General features: G+C 41.3%; 2 protein-coding genes across 2 annotated transcripts; both read right to left on the minus strand.

Annotated features, from left to right (window-relative positions):
* Nucleotides 1–353: 353 nt before the first annotated feature.
* Nucleotides 354–13,176, minus strand: kpna4 (karyopherin alpha 4 (importin alpha 3)). Its single transcript, XM_034098088.2, has 17 exons — nucleotides 12,925–13,176; nucleotides 11,126–11,170; nucleotides 10,945–11,034; nucleotides 9,308–9,337; nucleotides 9,157–9,209; nucleotides 8,223–8,318; nucleotides 7,836–7,921; nucleotides 7,172–7,258; nucleotides 6,911–7,080; nucleotides 6,418–6,462; nucleotides 6,135–6,266; nucleotides 5,887–6,015; nucleotides 5,114–5,218; nucleotides 4,930–5,001; nucleotides 4,526–4,688; nucleotides 4,329–4,423; nucleotides 354–2,628 (listed from the first exon to the last, which is right to left on the minus strand). The coding sequence occupies exons 1-17, from the start codon at nucleotides 12,991–12,993 to the stop codon at nucleotides 2,533–2,535; spliced, it is 1,563 nt and encodes a 520-aa protein (XP_033953979.1). The 5' UTR covers nucleotides 12,994–13,176; the 3' UTR covers nucleotides 354–2,532.
* A 1,474-nt stretch (nucleotides 13,177–14,650) lies between these two features.
* On the minus strand, nucleotides 14,651–16,993 carry LOC117456833 (ADP-ribosylation factor-like protein 14). Its single transcript, XM_034096657.2, has 2 exons — nucleotides 16,483–16,993; nucleotides 14,651–15,708 (listed from the first exon to the last, which is right to left on the minus strand). Exons 1-2 carry the CDS (start codon nucleotides 16,795–16,797, stop codon nucleotides 15,397–15,399), a joined length of 627 nt encoding a protein of 208 aa, XP_033952548.1. The 5' UTR covers nucleotides 16,798–16,993; the 3' UTR covers nucleotides 14,651–15,396.
* Between the last annotated feature and the right edge of the window lie 635 nt (nucleotides 16,994–17,628).

The following is a 17,628-nucleotide window of genomic DNA, read 5'->3' on the forward strand; positions in this document are numbered from 1 at the left end:
CAGACGTTGCTTTAAATCGACTCTTCTTTCCAAAAATAAAATAATGTTACGCATATATATATTTCACTCTTGTAATGTCTTGGCTAGTTCCCTAGTACTGCAAGTTTGAAATGAACCATGGCACATGTTCTTCATGTAACGCCCCTGTCATAACTGCGACCTTTCCGGCAGTCCTGAAGGCATCATTTGTTTCGTTTCTTTTAGTACGCATGCGTTGAAACTGTCTTCCTGGCCAATCAGGACCCGCTTTTCCTCGATTTGAATTTCAAGCAATATCAGCATTTCAAAATAGTGTAAAAACAGTGATTATTCACACAACATCTTCACAACAGACCACACACGCACACAGTCTCTCGATTTGGGTTTCACTATTTATTTTCTTGAAGACAACCTATCCTGTAGCCTATCTCCCAAAAAGGTTTTTGGGCAAACCACCTTTTTATACCTTCCATATCATAATTTCAGATTTGAAACCACATGTTTGCTAACAAGGAATGCTGCAAAAAAAAGACCCCTATGTTCAACAGAAGGTTTATGAGCACAATGTGTAATCATTTACTACAGTGTTTGAAGTTAACACAAAAAATGGAAAGGGTAAGCTTGTACACCTAGCTGGTATAAGAGGGAAGAGTAGTATGGGGCTAATGACTCTGCAAGGTACTAAAAAGGTACAGCAAACTTGTTCATGGGTTATTTATTACTCCGGAGAACCCACTTTGGACAACTCCAGTCTGACGTGTGGGACACCTTTTGACCTTGAGAAAAAGGAGGCTAAATCCTCTCTTTGTCTAGCTGAGATACATTAGCAGATCCTTTCCTGCTGCTCCTGAAATAAAGTCCTTATTTTTTCCTCAAGTATCACTAAAAAGCATCATTGGATTACTCTAGAAAGACAACAAAGATTGTGGTTGAGTGATGCATATTGTAGGATGTTGTTGGCAGGTCAAAACCTATGAAACCCACCAACATGCCTTCAGGCCTCACTTTGCAGTACATGTGCAAAACCATAGATTATTTAGCAAATCGGACACTAGTGAGGGATAAGGGAAAGGGAAACATGTAACATTTAAGCACAGTTTTACTTAAAATGAAAATTACACTGTATCCACAGCCTAAGGAAACTAAAATACCCTAAAAAATAACTGTGCTATAGTTTAGTACATGCAAAGGTTATGATTCACAATCCTACGTGAAATGGCCATTGTTCTCTTCTCCCTTTTTGATAAGTCAAAGCTATGGCAACGATACTGCAAAGCAGTGGTTTTGCTGTAGATTGAGGGGAGAATAATGAGGTGACGGGGAACAGGTCGTTTGATTAGTGATGGTGTCAGTTTCACAGCATCAAACCCATGTCTGGTGCCTAGGTGAGGGTGGATTACCCTCGTCATCAATTACCTTTACAGAAGCAATGAAACTAAAAGCTGAAAATAAAAAATATCATAAAAAGGAACACACTGGAGGCAAAAAGAAAAAGCCCAAAAGCCACCAAATGCATCTTAATACAATGCACTGCTGCTCCACACCTGCCAATAGCATTGTCCAGTGTCAATTAATACTAACTTAACAATAATTCAAAACAGAAAAAGAATCCTTGTGATGACGATGATTTTTTTTTTTCATTTCCAAAGTTCTTCCTTTCAGGGATTTGTGGATCAGCCTCTCTTTCAAAGGCAGAATTTCTTTTCCTGAAACCTTTGCTAACTTCATTGTTGCAATTTTGTTTCTCTTCAGATGTTGTAATTGAATTTCTCTGCATGCGCTCTCACCCAGTCTTGCATACTCCCAGTCACGCACGCAGCCAAGCACACAACAACTCATCCGTCCATTCTCTCTCTCGCACATGCGACACGCGCAGCCGGACTCCTGGCCCCGCCCACCAGAGGGAGAGGATGGTGCCCTGTCGGGGCGTTTCGTTGGAGGAGATGAACCTGGCTCCTCAGCACTGAGTCCAGACATTCATACACAATGGGTCCATTCACACACATGTCTGATAGCGTGGCCGATTGGGGGAGGGGCACGTTGAGGGTGGCACCCTCTCTTCTCGGAGGACCGTAGAATTGTGATGGTTCGTGGTTCATCTCAGTTCAAAATTAGTTATTTTCGGTTGTATCGTAATATGTCAAGATCTCTTGATTTGTTATTTTTGGATGTCCTTGGTTCTCCCCGGCAAGTTTTTTTGTTGTCGTTTGAAGTAGTTTTCCTAAGGTGACAGCTCCAATAACACAGAAGTTATGTCGGCATGTCTCTCAACGCATTCGATGTAGATGTTTTGCTTTTTTTGCAACATGTAGCCACTCATTCTCACTCGCACCCACTCGCCATCTCAACCTTCATTTGGGCTGGTTCCCCTGGAAGGCCAAATGAAATCCACACATTTTTCTCTCAGATAAGATGCAGCCATGGATCCCACGAGCCAAGCACAATGGATCAAATTTCTCACACTCGCTCTCTTTCGCTCTTTCTCTCCTAATTTTTTTATGTTGAACAGAGTGCTGCATCGTGAACAAAACTCCAGAATACCCCAGATGCCGTCTAGAACTGGAATCCCTCGGCTGGCACGTTGGCAGAGTTGAAGCCGTAAGTTCCACCTTGGATGGCTTCTGGGACCAGGCTGGTGTCTTCATCAATCTGAAGGGTTTGAGAGAGAGCGTTAACAAGGTGCAGCAGCAGACATGACAGTAGTTTAAACACTAATGGTACCTCTACATAATAAGATTTACCAAAAGCAAACTCTAACTTGTGAGTCATTATTAGATCTTCACTGTTTATCGTCAACTCGTCTGTCAATCAACTAAGGGTGCATTCACACCTAATAGTCCGCTCTCTGGTGCGCACCAGACGACAGTTTGTTACATTGTTTCATTTTTCAGAAGGTTCGGTTTGCGTTCACACGGGCAAAACTCAAACGGACTATAAACTTTAAACACAAGTCATGTGCTCGGAAATGCTGTTCAACCATTGGTCAGACATTAAGGGGGTACAAACGCAAATCCCGGCAATGTCTAGCGGAGCCTCCGCCATGGAGCATCGGTACTTTCGGCAGGTTATTCTCATGCTGCTGTTAGTCTGGAGATCAACAGACACTAGCGGCCCGCGCATATGATTATATAATCAGACAACGTCCACATGGCTTTGTTGAATACTCGATTCTGATTGGTCAATTCAAAACACGTGACACGTTTTTAATCCAGAATAGACAGACCGCTGTCAAGGATTTATTGACCGTTGTTAAGGACGCTCACATCTGCACAAAGAAGTCCGTTCGATTTAACTGTATACAGTTTGGCTGAAACTAACTGACAAGAGCGACAAGAAAACAGCGGAGAAGTAATGGGCAGAAACCCTCCTTTTTACGCAGCGGTCCAGACATAGGTCAGACGGCGACACATATTCAGTTGCCAGTTACTTTGGCATTAGGGCAGGGATATCTAGATACGTCCCAAGGTTTGACATAATGAATTGTGCTACTTTTAAAGCAAGCAACGATTTTTTCAAATCTGTAATCAAAAAGCTCCTCAAAAACGCTATCGAAGCAGTTCCTGCCGTTGCTACGTTAGTTCAAACAGTAACAACGGACTATTTTTCTTAGCGGATGCATGTCAATTTAAATACATACAACTATTTTTTAAATCAATAAAATCATTTTCTAAATCCACAAAAGCATTTAAATTAATATTGGGAGTCATGTCGTTACTTTGTTGAGAATGTGGCCATGTAATAAGCGGGATAATGTGTAGCATTATCCATGAGAGACGTTCTGCAGAGGCAGTTTCACCGACGACAGGTGTTCTTACTTTTATGTAGCTGACGGAGAATTTTTACTTTACACGACACTGTTCAACATTAATTCTGCTTTACTCTTTAACTAAACAACCGCGGATGTCTTGAAAGACTCTTTCGCTAAAGATTTTTGAAGATATCCGCGTTCTTGTGACACGTAAATACTGCGCTTCCTATGTTTTGGTGCGGACTGCGTTCACACCAGCAATGAACCGCTCCAGAGTTCGCAAGCAAGCGCTCCGAGACCACCTATTTTAGCGGACCAGAGTCCGGTTGTTTAGTTCACTTAAGAGGTCTCGGACTGCGTTCACATCGACCCAAATGAACCGCACCAAGCGGCTAAACGCACCAGGGTTCGATTCAACCGGACTAAACAAGGCAGGTGTGAACGCACCCTTAAATGTGGTGGAACCTTTTCTTTTTACATTCAAATGTAAAATGTGATCGTCCAAGGCTTCAACTTTACAAACAGCAAATCTATTGATAACCAACACTGGATTGATACTTTGAACTTTAGTGAAATCATCTTTGACACTGGATTCACTTACATCATCAGAAGAGAAGAATTGATCAATAATTTCGTATGCCAATTTGTAGATATCTTCATTTTCGTGATTCTGCAGTTGCTCTACTTTTTCCAAACCTGAGGAACCAAAGAAAATAACAAGTCAGACGCCACACAACCACGCATGAAACCTAATGTTAAGAAACACACAGATAATAATCAAACATTGATGGGACTTACCGCCGCATTCCTCAATAAGGTTAGCAATGGTTTCAGCCTCATCGTCTGCCATCTTGAGGATGTTGCTGAGGCCGTCGAGGACCACCTGCACCACCTGAGCGTCCTTCACCACCAGCAGGTTGCAGAACGGAGGGATCACCTGCTTCTCGATCAGGTGCGCCACCTGCAGGCAGAAGGGAACAGCAACATGGTATTCACTTTCATTTCTACTTTTACTAGTCCTTTTGAAAAATGCCAATGACTGGTTTCAAAACAACATTTCAAATGTCTGTCGTCAAAAGGAATAATTTCACAAACTAAACGAAATTGAGGGAACATTTTTTAACTTCTCCCTTTACTCAGACACATTTTTTCATGACTACATCTCATTGGTTAAAAACTTGAATTGTTTAGAAGATTCTTACCTGATCTTTCCTGCCACTTATTGTCAGGTTGCTGATGGCCCAGGCGGCTTCCTTCTGAGTGCCAAAGTCACCCTAAAAACAAAAGTACATTAATAACACATATTTCCCCCACAAGCTCATTAAACAGAATCCTTCACGATCCTCTTGTTCTTTGCGCAGCTTCTAAAGACAGACGGACACACACCTTGTCGAGCAGGTGGATGATCATGGGGACGAGCTTGGCGTCGATGACAGCCTGCACCTGCTGCTGGTTGCCGGCTGTGATGTTGGACAGGAACCACACTGCCTCCTACAGGACAAACAACACAAATACATTGTTAAGGAAATAGAAACATAGACGTTTTATCCTAACCAGAGAAGCCAGAAGATTATAATCGTGTCACACCTTTAACTAGAGGAGGAACCTGACTGCATGGGGCCATGATTAGCAGCCAAAAGGACTGAACAGCACTCCCTCTTTTTAAAGACTTGAGTTTGAGTTTAAACTGGATCAGAATCCAGAGGTCCGCGCTGAGGGGTGGGACCTCTGGGCGAGACAGAGTGCTGTGGGCGGGGCCAAGGCATTTCTTGAGGCTCTAATCATCGTCCGGGTCACAGTGGGCCTCTGTTTCAAAGTGACTGGTCTCAGATGCACTCCGATATCAGCAGAGACTCGTGGTCTTCAGCACCCTCTGGCCACCAACCCAAGGAATTACTCATTCAATCACAACCACACCAACAACCCTTCTCCCAACCCCACCCGATCTGACTGACTAACTTCAACTGAGGTCTTCTTCTTCATCCTGGAGGTTCTTCATGTTGCGAATCCCTACAAATGACTATCTATACTATAAAGCCCCATCTATGACTTTCACACAGCATTCACACGAGCACCAAGTCTCTGATTTCATCACTTCCAGGCAGACAACACCTGCCAGGGGGGGCATGTATGTGTGCGGGGGGAGGAGGTAGTTTTACCTTGTTGATCTTCTCCTTCGGGTGTGTGAGGAGTGCGGGGAAGTGGCTGAGAGCGTCACAGTTGAGCACCACCTGGGTCTGTTCATCTGTGCCGGTCACTATGTTCCCCACGGCCCTCAGAGCAGCAGTCTGGGTGTGAAGAGGAAGCGTTACATTTGTTAAGAGAATAATAACCGTTAAACCATGCTTGATGTTTTATAGATGTGATCCTTAACATAATCATCGTCGTGCCTGGTGTCCCTTCATACCTGAACTTTGACCTCCTGGTGACTGAGCAGAGGGACCAGATGAGGGACGATGCCAGAGTCGATGACCATTTGGATCTGCTCGTTCCCAGCGTCCGTCAGATAGGACAGAGCCCACACTGTGTCTACCAAGATCTGGAGGCAGCAAAGAAGAAAGGAAACTCATCATTACACTTTGCAACCTGAACAACTTCCTCCAACAGTGAAGCATTTATTGAATTTGCTCTGTTAATAGTTAAGAGAGACCAAGGCACCACAGCCTGTGTAAAAAACTCAAGCTACTTACGCTGACATCAGTGTGGTGGATCAGCACGCAGAGCGCCGGCAGAATCTGAGAACAGAAGAAAACACAGGAGGGATGACTATGGGGAGAAAAAGACAAACATGGCTTTTCTTTTATGTAAACCAGCTTTATTTTTGCCTTCATCCTCAGGCCTGACCACAAGAAACCAAGAAGTCCACATTTATTATTTTTGGTTTATTCCCATATTTTTTTAACATGAATGTTCCACATCTGACGTGACTGGTATGGAAAGGGTTTTCCTGTATCATAAACGATCCTCTATCTGTTAGCTTCAGACAGTATGAAGCATCCTCTTGTTTTTTAACGATCAGGATATGTTGCTCCTGGAACCGTATGAACTGAAGACTGGATGATTAATGCCTCACTGGAAGCTTCTCGCTCATAAACACTGAATCATTGCTTTTCCACAAACACCCATGTAACCGTGCATCACACAGCACACACAGGTACTAATGTCTCATTCTGGCATACACACCTCCTGGATGGTCTCCATGGGTGGTGGAGGGTCCTTATGGCGGCACAGATTGACCATGACCCAGGTGACATTGCGCAGGAAGGTGATGGGGATGGAGGGACTGATGAACGAGAGCAGGGGCTTCACCACTCCCAAGCTGATCACGTAGTCTCTGCATTGAGGGCCGTCACCTGGAGAGAACACACACACACAGATGGTTCACACGCCGTCCAGGGACTCACGGTATTTCTTTCCAACACACACACACCAACAGCGACTCACCTATGATGTTGCCCAGGGCCCAGACCGCCTGTTCACACACGTTCTGGTGAGGGGAGTGAAGCAGCCTCAGGAACAGAGGCACAGCATCTACACCAAGAGACAGATGGGTATCAATCACAGGAGGAATCTTGTACTCTGCTGCAGGGCTTTTACTCAAACAGCTCATCTGTTCAGAATCTTTAAATGACCACTTGGACACATCTACACTTAAAAAGGAATAGGCCACAACATGCTTAGAAATAAAAAGAAGAGCAAAAGTAGGAAAATATCAAAGTAACTTCACTGTATCTTATTATTAAAGTATTTGAAGCCAGAGACACTTACACACTTCTGTTCTGCATAATTCAATCATAGATAAAGATGTCATGCATTGTCAAGATGAATAAATCAATCATTTAAGTGTTTCCATTTTCTCACGTTGCAGCTCGCTTTAGCTCCATTACGATGTTCATCACATCCACCATTTAAATGTTTTGACTAATGGAAATAAATACATAACACTTATACAAAAATGTCTCCATTAAATACATGAATCCGCGTTGATGCATTTGACTAATAAATAAAAGCACATTTGTTTATAAAGTGAAAGGTAATAGATTGAGGTTTATACTGAGATGTTGGAGAGACATGAGAAAAGAAGGTGTTGTGTTGAAAGGGCTCTTACTGGACTGGACCACGGCCTGGGTCTGCTCCGAGGTCCCAGACGCGATGTTGGTGAGAGCCCAGGCTGCCTCGAACTGGAGAGACGGGCTGTGAAGAGGTGAGAGAGAAACAGAAGGCTGAGTTGAAGTCACTGTGACTGGGCCGTGGCGTAACAGTCAGAGCCTGCTGATGAGTCGTTTATATTTCTGCCATCCCTGGAAGGTGAAACTAGAACACATTTACATAAGTGCTTCAGATGCAGGCGCGGATAAAACCCTGCGTGTGCATTTGAATACATTTGAAGTGTGCATAAACTCAACATGATCGGGATAATGCTACTAATATTATCACACGTGAAAGAGCATGATGCGCTGCCACAAGCACAAAGAAACATTCGCAGCCTGCTTACTTATCATCTCTGTCCAGACAGTGGACCAGTATAGGAAGGATCCCAGATTTAATCAGGTCATCAATGGGAGGGTTACGGTCACTGGACAACAACTTCCTACAAAAACAAAAGAGAGCACAAAAGACCATTACTCATACTGATGGCTTTACAGAGAAATGCAAACAAGAAGAACCAATGACACATAGAGAGAAACAGCTAAAGAATGTCAAGAATCCACAGTGTCAATCACAATCTCAGTGACCGCCCGGCTCATGACCTCAACGTTAAGTCAGGACACGCTTGAAGGCATCTTCGGTGTCAAGAAAGCCGCATGGTAGCCGTGAATAGATGAAAGAATAAAAATTACTAGCTGTAAAATAATAAAGAAACATGTTTTCGGCTTCCTCATGCAGCATTTTCTTCATCTCAAACAGGGCTGCACTACTGAGCCGCAGTGCCATTTACTATGTCCATTAATCAGACCGGGCTGACTTACTGTAAATCACCGCTGTCTAACAGAGCTGGAAAAACATTCAGTCCTTGAAATTTCAACACTGGAACTGTATTTTGCAAGAGGCCATCGATTTGAATCAAAGAACCTTTTCAGACAAAGTATTGGTGCAGCGTCTCTGGCTCACAAACACCCGATGAACCAGATGTGAATCTGGATCACATTTAAATACTACTTGACTATTGTCCAGCTTCGGTATAGTTCATTCATAGTGAACAGCCATTTTATTTTTGGCTTAATCCAAATGTGTCTTTGACAGGTTGATAAGCAGCAGACTACATTGTAGCGCTCTCTAGTCCTCTGAACATCAATATGACAACATGAGAAATGTGACCCTAAATGTTTATAAAGAAAGTATAATAATATAAAATGAGATGTCAGCTGCTGGTGTAAACTGAAGAGATGATCAGTAGAATAGAAGAGTGTGAGGGTGGGTTTTCCTACCTGGCAGCCTGAACAGCACTCAGCTGGACGCCCTGATTATCACTGGTGGCATTCTGTAACGCAAGTACACAAGTTCAATTCTGCATTATATACACAGCCCATAAGGAGATAAATGACAAAGAATAACAAATTAATGTAACATCCTACTTACTTGTACTATTGCTTCAAGGGAGGTGTTTTGCTGAAAAGGAAAGTAAAGAGTCATTAGTCAAAAGTACAAGATGAGACACAGTACATTTTTATCCAGTGGTTTGATCAAGGAAAATACCCCAGAGTTTAATTCTTGGCAGTACTACGGGAGGCTGAGCAGGTTAGCTCCTAGCTTCACATTTAAACAAGTATTTCCGAGAATTGCTTTTTCTGTAAAGTTGACACCGCAGGGAACAGAGCCACCAAAGGAACTACGAGAAACAGGACATTAGGAATCAGGAAATACCACCAGGACAAAGCAGTGACTTGCATTCTCACTTGAGCCAATCTGGTGTTCTGTTGGAACAGTCAGCAGACCGGACGTGAAGGCCAGCATTCAACGTGAGAATGTGCCAACTGGCACCCTCACCTGACTGCCTCCACATGGAGCTGAAGGCCCAGTGTAGAATCAAGTGTGCAGAGTATCGTTCTTACTTTTAATTAAGCCCTGACCATGAAAGCAGGCCCAGTTAAATGAGTCGGCTGGTGCCTCCAATAGCCAGCCGATAACTGTGCACGGTTAAATAAACGCGGTTGAGTAACGTGCAACAAAAAACTAACTAGAAAAGAAAAACACCGAGACACAACCCAGAATACACAACATGAAGTTGACCACTAGAACCTAGGAATGTTGAAAACAGCGAAGGCTGGAACTCAGGTGGTGCTGGTTGAGTGTTTAAACCAGATTGGTCAGTACACACAAAAGCCACTCTAATGTCTTGCAGTGAGTCAGAGCAGCATGTCATTGTTGATATATTGCTAAGCAGCCTGTTTAAAGTCAGCCTTCTCAATGGCACTAGGCAGTTACTGTGATTGAATTTCTGAAGTGCTGAGTGGCTTTTTATTCCAGCAATACCACACGACCTAGAGCCCCGAGCCCCCCAGTGATGGTGGGATTCTCGATCCATCGATTTTTGGGAGATTTTACGTCGTTACCCTAAAACGTGTAGGTGACGTGTGCCAAAACTACTTGCTTGAAGGGATGTGACATTCACTGTGAACCCTTAAATATAATGAGCACATGGCCTAATGGTTTGGCTTATCAATGATGGTAATATTAATGCTAACCTGAAAATAAAGTGCCTCAAATTGGCACAATCCAACGACTATTTGCATTATAAAAAGCTCTTGTATGTATCACAAATTATTACCACACCCATATCTATAACTTTGAATACTTGTTATGAGAGTAGTCATTTATTATCTTTATACCTGCATGTTTTATCTGAAATTGAAATGCTGCATAACATGAATTCCGATCCCAAAGATGAAGTATTGGGCAACAAAAGCACAGAAGATATTTAGAAAAGACTACAATGCTGATGACGGACAGCTTTACAAAGTGCAATTTTGTGATTCTACAAAGGATGCTGCACTGAAACCGGTCTCTTACTTGAAGATAATGAGACACCGCCTAGCATGGAGAACGTTTGTTGACTGTATATTTGTCACACTTCTGCCCCACCCAACTGAGATTGAGCAAGAACACAGCATCATAGGGACACAATGTTATCGTATCCTAAACCTCTGGACTGTATTGCCAGGGAGAGGAACCTAATGTGGGCCACCCTTAGAAGAAGCAGTTGACTAGTATCGTACCGATCTGAAGTCTCCGTCAACGTCAGAGTCCTCACAGATGTCCTCATGGGGCACATTTCGTCTCTTCAGAAGGTGCTCATCTCTTTTGTTCTGTAGTGGAGGGAAACGGAGATATTACTTCAGGCACATTTCAGAAGAAATTCATCATGATAAGAAGACAAGATAATACAAATGTACCAACCTTTCTGAGTTCCACCACTACCTCAGTCCTCTGTCTTCTCATAGTCTGTGGGTGAGATAGCATGAAGAACATTTAGGAACTATTTTCTAGAGCGGCACAGATTAACACATTTGCATACAAATAACCAGCAACCATTTTGATCAATCCCAACATGCCATTGCCAAATAGTGACACTGGTGACCTAATTAAACCTGGGCAAAGGATCAAGTTTAAGTTTATGAAAGCAGGGTCAATCTGTAGTATCAGTCATACCTGGAGCATTAGGTCAACATCCCACAATCTGCATGTGACTGCTGAACACCCTAAACCCGTGCTAATTCGCTTTAGCTTAAATTACTGTAAAATGTGCCTCAACAATACCTCTAATTTACATATTCTTCAATATACAATTTCAATTCATGTTGTTATCTAAAAAAAAGAAAAGACTATAGTTACAAGTATACTTATTCAGCAAAAACTGCAGTCCCAGTGAGTCTTTCATGAAGGTTTTACTGTTCAGTTTCTTTGTTGAAGCTGGTTGAAAGAGGTGCTGATTCTGTCTTTTATACAGACTGTACTGTGTGCTGCTGTTGAATAGTATCGTTTAGTGATCTACAATGAATCTCCAAAACATCCATGCAGGTGATTCAACACCTATCTAATGCAGTTTCAACACAAACAGGGACATGTATTATTGTGTTCATTGGAATTATAAGACTATGCCTGATAAACAGGTAACTGAGTATAAAGGTTTTACTATACACCTCACATTAAATGATGGTATTTGTTGGTTATGCTTGTGTTCATCACCGACAGACCACCAAGTGATTATCAAGTAGCTAGTCGTATGTCTAGAGGCCTAGACCGCTTCAGTAGCTACTTGTCAAACAGGATGTGTGATTATATCCTGCTCATATAGTTACGTCTTGAGTGAGGGCGCCTGAAAACAACACCCCTGCGAACACTAACGAAGCAAAGGCATGTTGAGCCGACTATAAATCAAGTGGTAACTTATGGATGCAACGTTAGCTAACGTGTAGCTTTGATCTAACAGAGTCATGTGATCGTGTTAACTAGCTGGTCGTGTTAACCTCGTTTTCTAAGCATGTGTAACGTTGGTAAAACACCCAATACCGCAATAACACTACGCCACAATTTAAAAATGTCTAGATAACTGGCCAGTTTAAAGGCTAACTGGTTTCCGCCATTGTTTTTGGTGGTAAAGACGGGGGATGGGTGGAACTGCAGCCACCATCAAGCTCTACCAGCAAGCTTAACGGTGGCTAGCAAATCAGTTAGCACATAGGTTAGCTAACTGCAGTACCAAAATAACGCGAATCTGCCGCTCTGTTAGCTTTCCAAACATGCAAATATACGGCTAATAAAACATATAAGTCAGTTAAATATACTTTTAGAGGCACGTATATCAGTTTTCCTAGCCAACACATCGACCTAAACCGACCCGGGGACTGATATGTCTGAGTAGCGCTAGCATGTCCCCCGTGGGCCTCACTAGCATCGAGCTAGCAGAGTACATACAGCGGAGGCGATGAACTCTGACTAGCGTTTCTGACATGTTTTATAACCACCGCGCTCTCACGGTGAAGCGAAACCAGCGAAAGCAAATGGAGTTAGCACAGCTAAGGCCAGCGACATATAACTGATTATATTGGCCCTGGCCAAGGATTAAGGTAAAAAAAGTTCCCGATGGTAGAAATTAGAAACGACGTCACAAGGAAGCCAGAAGGCGAAGCTGTCCGTGAACAGAGCGGCGCCGAGAAAAGGAAGAGATCTTCGACACCAATCTGTATAACTTTTACCTCCAAATCACGGCCCTTATTCTTGAAATTCTTCAGCCGCTGGTTGTCCAGTTTCTCGTTGTCAGCCATGTTCGCAGTTGTAGTTGCGGTAAATACAATCTAAATCGTGAATTTAGCTTGTGAGCTATCCTTTTCTGGTTCCCTTTTCTCAGCCTTTCGTTTGCGGACTATTTTTTGCTGCTCTGTCCGCGGTGCATACTGGGATTGCCGGTGGTGGAGGGCAGCCTCGCTGTGGCGTAGAGGAAGGGTGGGGAAATCCCCTTCACTCTCATTGGTTTCACTGTGAACGTGTCTCTGCGGGGCGCGCCACTTTACAAGATACAAACCCAGATTACCATGGATAAATGCTCACATAAATATAAGAGAAATAGCATCCAAAGTGTAACTCTGCCCTCAGGGAGATTCTTCTGGGCTTCACTTAATGAAGTTATCAATTGGAAATAAATGTGGCTAGTTGGAAATACATTTGTACTCAATAAAAGTTTAAGAGTTTTCAGTCAACATTTTTCATACAATATATTTTGTAAAAAAAGACACTAGAGGGATTAACATTGATATTGACTATTCTTGTGATTTCTGTAATTTACATGAAGATACCATTTTTCATTTATTCAATCACTGTTTATACTCACACTGTTGGTCTGATGTTGAGTAAGACATTTTTTATAAACTTTAAAGGTGATGGATTTTATACAAATGTTTTTTTTGTACAACAAATTAGATGTATTAGATAAAAAGCACCAAAACAAGAAGAAACTCAAAACCAAATGTGTATTTTATTAATATTAACTTGAGATGTTACCTTTTGTTTTTATCACTTTTCTCTTAATATTGATTTATTTTCTTAATATTTATTTTAATTTAATTTTTAACTGTAGCCTACACTGATGTCAATGAATCACATATTTATGGTTGATGTACATATATATTTTCTTGAATAAGGGGGGGGAAACACCCTTGTGTTTGATCATTGTATTTAATGACAATTAACACAGGCAACTAATATCATAATTTAGAAAACTCTTTGTTACAATTAAAGTCCCACATTCTTTAGTTAAAGTTTGTAATGATAGTCAAACAAATACTTGAATTTAAAAGTAGAAGTAATCACTATTCAGCCAGATGCGCTTTCATTGCACCATATTTTATATTAGATTATTATTCTTGACGCATTACAATGTAAGATGCATTTTAATTTTGGTCTTTGCTGCAATATTTTTAATTAATCTTTATCGTGAAGGTGTTTTGATTTAAATAAATGCAAGGAAATGTATTTCATATACCTCGTTAGAGGTTAATAAAGAGCTGAATTTGCAAAGTGTCGAGTAACTAAAGTGTGTGAAGAAAGCTGCATTACATTTAAGTACCTCAACATTGTAAGCCTAAGTACAGCACTTAAATAAATGTAGCTACTTATTATTTTCTACCACTGCATCCATAATATCTATTTCTTTCTAGTTTTAAAGTCATTTATTTTAGCTTACAGCTATAGATACTTTGCTTTACTTTAATTGATACTATCAGTAGGCTATAATAGCCAACGGCCGGTTTACCAATCCAGGGCCAAACAGACAAGATAAAATAAAGAACACCTATATTTATCTTAAGGGAAATTGTTGTGCAGCAATTGCAATACAAAAAATAAGCATGTAAGTATTTTTTAAGACATATCTTTAAAAATGCCTGGTATAACCCATATGTGAAAATCTAAGAATTTGAATTTCAGGACTTTAACATGAATTATTCTTTATTTCATTGCAACATTAGACAAAACAACACTGACATATTGTAAGCATGGTAATAAACACATATTGAAAACACGCCTTGAGTTGACAGATTTTACAGTTTTGTCATGGCTTTAATTTGTATGATGTAGCAACATCTATATTTTACATCAATGTCACAAATAGGCCTTTGTTTAAGTCACATGTGTGTTGTACAGACCCAATAGTTATACGAAACAACAAGTCTTTATATTTCATAAAAGTTGATAAAAATATAAATATAAAACTAAACATAAATAAAACAAACAAACAAGCAAAAGTTGCACAATTGGAGAACCGAATTGTTTTGACGCACAGACCAATATATATTTGGTCTTTATTTCCATGTATAGAGACAACTCTTAGATTGAATCATTGCAAATACTCTGTTTTACAAAAGGTTCAGTTTCTCTCTCAGGCTCAGCTCAAATATCAGTTCTTGACACACCAGCTGTCTTAACCCAAGATCACAGCACCCTCATGGGATATCACCATGGTCCAAGGACACTTTGTCTTTATCAGCACTGAATAAAGCTTCTCTCTGTTACGTAGATTAACAATCAAAACTGAGATAATCTCATTCCTTTTCTCATCACCTCCTATACTCTGATCCTATACGCCATGAGGCCATTTGCTGCTGAATTACACAGGCAGACAACAAGGACTCCTGCAAATCACTTGAATGATTCTCAAACCAGATTTTCCCCCATCATCTGCTGCAGAGACAAACCACTTTTTTCATAGCTGTGATACTGAACCCTTTGGACTTCATCTTAACCTTAATGTCCTCTTGAGTCTGTTTGAATGGAGTCTTCATCAGATAGACGATCCTCCTGAAGCCCTCCTCCAGCCCCACGCCGGTGGTGGCTGAGCAGGGCTGGATGAACCAGGTCCTGCCCTCGCACAATCTTCTCAAGTCCAGTGTCACACAAAGAGCCTCTGGGCTTTGAGTGCCCTGGAGGTCCTGTTTGTTGGCAAGGACCACGAGAGGGACTCCTTTGAGACTCTCATGCCTCAGGACCTAAAAGTAGAGAAGAAAGCAAACAAAAAAACGTCAACTTGTGTACAAAATCTTTTAGTTAACTGGTTTATTGTGTTTAACCAATATCTATCAAGCATTGAGTAGTTGAGCACACATACTGCACACTGTAATGTCATTTTAAACAGAGATACGGGTATTTATTAATATGTTTGCAAACAATTGATATTTTGTTCTGTTTGGCATGCTGTACTGGTGCATAAGCAGATAACTAATGATAGACACAAAAAACAGTTGTAATGAAATATGATTTAGTTACTCATACATTGTTTCACTAATAGAGCATGTGTTATATTTTATCTGTTTTATTTGTTCTATGTCCTATGTATTCATGTTGCACTGTTGGAGGAGCCTGTGACTTAAGTTTTCCATTGCCATATCTACACTGTAGCACGTGACAATAAAGCCTTGAATCTTGAATTTAGTCATAATGAAATGTTCTTCATACTACATATAAACTAAGCAAAGTTCAAGTGTTATTGCAGGGTGAATTGTCATCATTCATTAAAATATTATACACAGTTTTGGACAAATTGGTTTAGTATAGTATAGTTGTTGACAAGACATTAATAAGCATGTGCAAATGTTCTTATATCTGCTTAACTTCTGCTATGAGCCATTTATTAAAGAGTACAACTCTGCATACATCACTCTGCTCAATGTAGCTCAAACATCCAATTGAAGTAACAAAAACACAATTCTTACTGAAGGAAGAATATGTGCAATTAAGAGTATAAAAGTATCTGTTTAAATTACCCGATGTAGTTCCTTGCGGGCCTCATCCAGATGCTTTTGATCCCAGCTGTCCACCACAAACACCAGTCCGGCTGTATCAGTATAGAAATGTTTCCAATAGGGCCTCATCTTCCTCTGGCCCCCCACATCCCACACCGTCAGGCCCGGGCTACTCCTGTCCGTCTCAAGCGTCTCCACGTTGAAGCCCACAGTGGGCACGGTCAGCACACTCTCGTTGTACTTCAGCCTGTAGAGCAGTGTGGTCTTTCCAGATCCAGTCAGACCCAGCATCAGGACCTGTGCTTGTTTTCGAGGCTTGGATCCATGCAGGCCCATGTCCTAACAGTGCAGCTCGTGACTATAAAGTAAGCTTCTTCTTCTTCTTTTTGTATAGCTGTGTGAAATAGGCTGTACCCAATGGCTCCCTTTGTACTGACTATCTATAGGCTAGTGTGTCCCGTCTCTTATAGAGACTGGCTGCAGTCAGTATGCTTTATGTGCGCAGAGTGATCCCTCCCCTCTGTTGTGATGGGATTCCTCTTGTGTCTGCGTAGCTTTCGGTAATGCTATTTATATCCAAAGTGATGGTGCAACTAACTGCGTACAGTTCTCTGGTTACCACAGCACAGTTAGTAGAGGAGTCACATCACACCTGCTACAGATCATCAGATACACCAACCAGGAAGTCCATTTTGGTACACCGGTAAGATTATGTTTCTTCCTGGCTAGATGTCCCTGAGCAATGTCATCACAGGAACATTCAGCTGGGGGATAGCTTGCCCTGGGCTGATGGGTAAATGTAGTTTTATCTTTAGACTGAGATTATGTAGGCAAAATGTGAGCCTTTGAGAAACCTGTCAGCAAAAATGGTTTCTGGGAATCTGTTATTGATCCCAAATAAATACGCATACATTAAACATCTTGAATTACTGAAACAGACTTTAGCATTACACAATAGTGTACAACATCAGCACTGGACAATATGATTGGAATTATACATTGTCACAATTAGTACACTAGATTTAATTTGAGTGCATCTTATTTCATTTCTAATTCTGGCTGACTTCTGATTGTTTGCCCAATTCATTCTGTATGACTTCTTAAAGCTAGGGTGAGTTATGTTTGAATTGTTTTTGTTATATCTGTTGAAATATTCTTTACTTTCTA

This window comes from Pseudochaenichthys georgianus, chromosome 13 (assembly GCF_902827115.2).
Source record: "Pseudochaenichthys georgianus chromosome 13, fPseGeo1.2, whole genome shotgun sequence".
NCBI lineage: Eukaryota > Metazoa > Chordata > Actinopteri > Perciformes > Channichthyidae > Pseudochaenichthys > Pseudochaenichthys georgianus.

Bases quoted from the DNA above. Each gene is read 5' to 3' on its own strand.
- kpna4 (XM_034098088.2), bottom strand. From the start codon at position 12,993: ATGGCTGACAACGAGAAACTGGACAACCAGCGGCTGAAGAATTTCAAG. The intron at 9,338-10,944 runs GTACGATACTAG...TTTCCTTTTCAG, and splicing joins TTGACGGAGACTTCAGATCG to CAAAACACCTCCCTTGAAGC. The intron at 7,259-7,835 runs GTAAGAGCCCTT...CTCTTGGTGTAG, and splicing joins CCAGGCCGTGGTCCAGTCCA to ATGCTGTGCCTCTGTTCCTG.
- LOC117456833 (XM_034096657.2), bottom strand. From the start codon at position 16,797: ATGGGCCTGCATGGATCCAAGCCTCGAAAACAAGCACAGGTCCTGATG. The intron at 15,709-16,482 runs GTAATTTAAACA...CTCTACTTTTAG, and splicing joins CCCGCAAGGAACTACATCGG to GTCCTGAGGCATGAGAGTCT.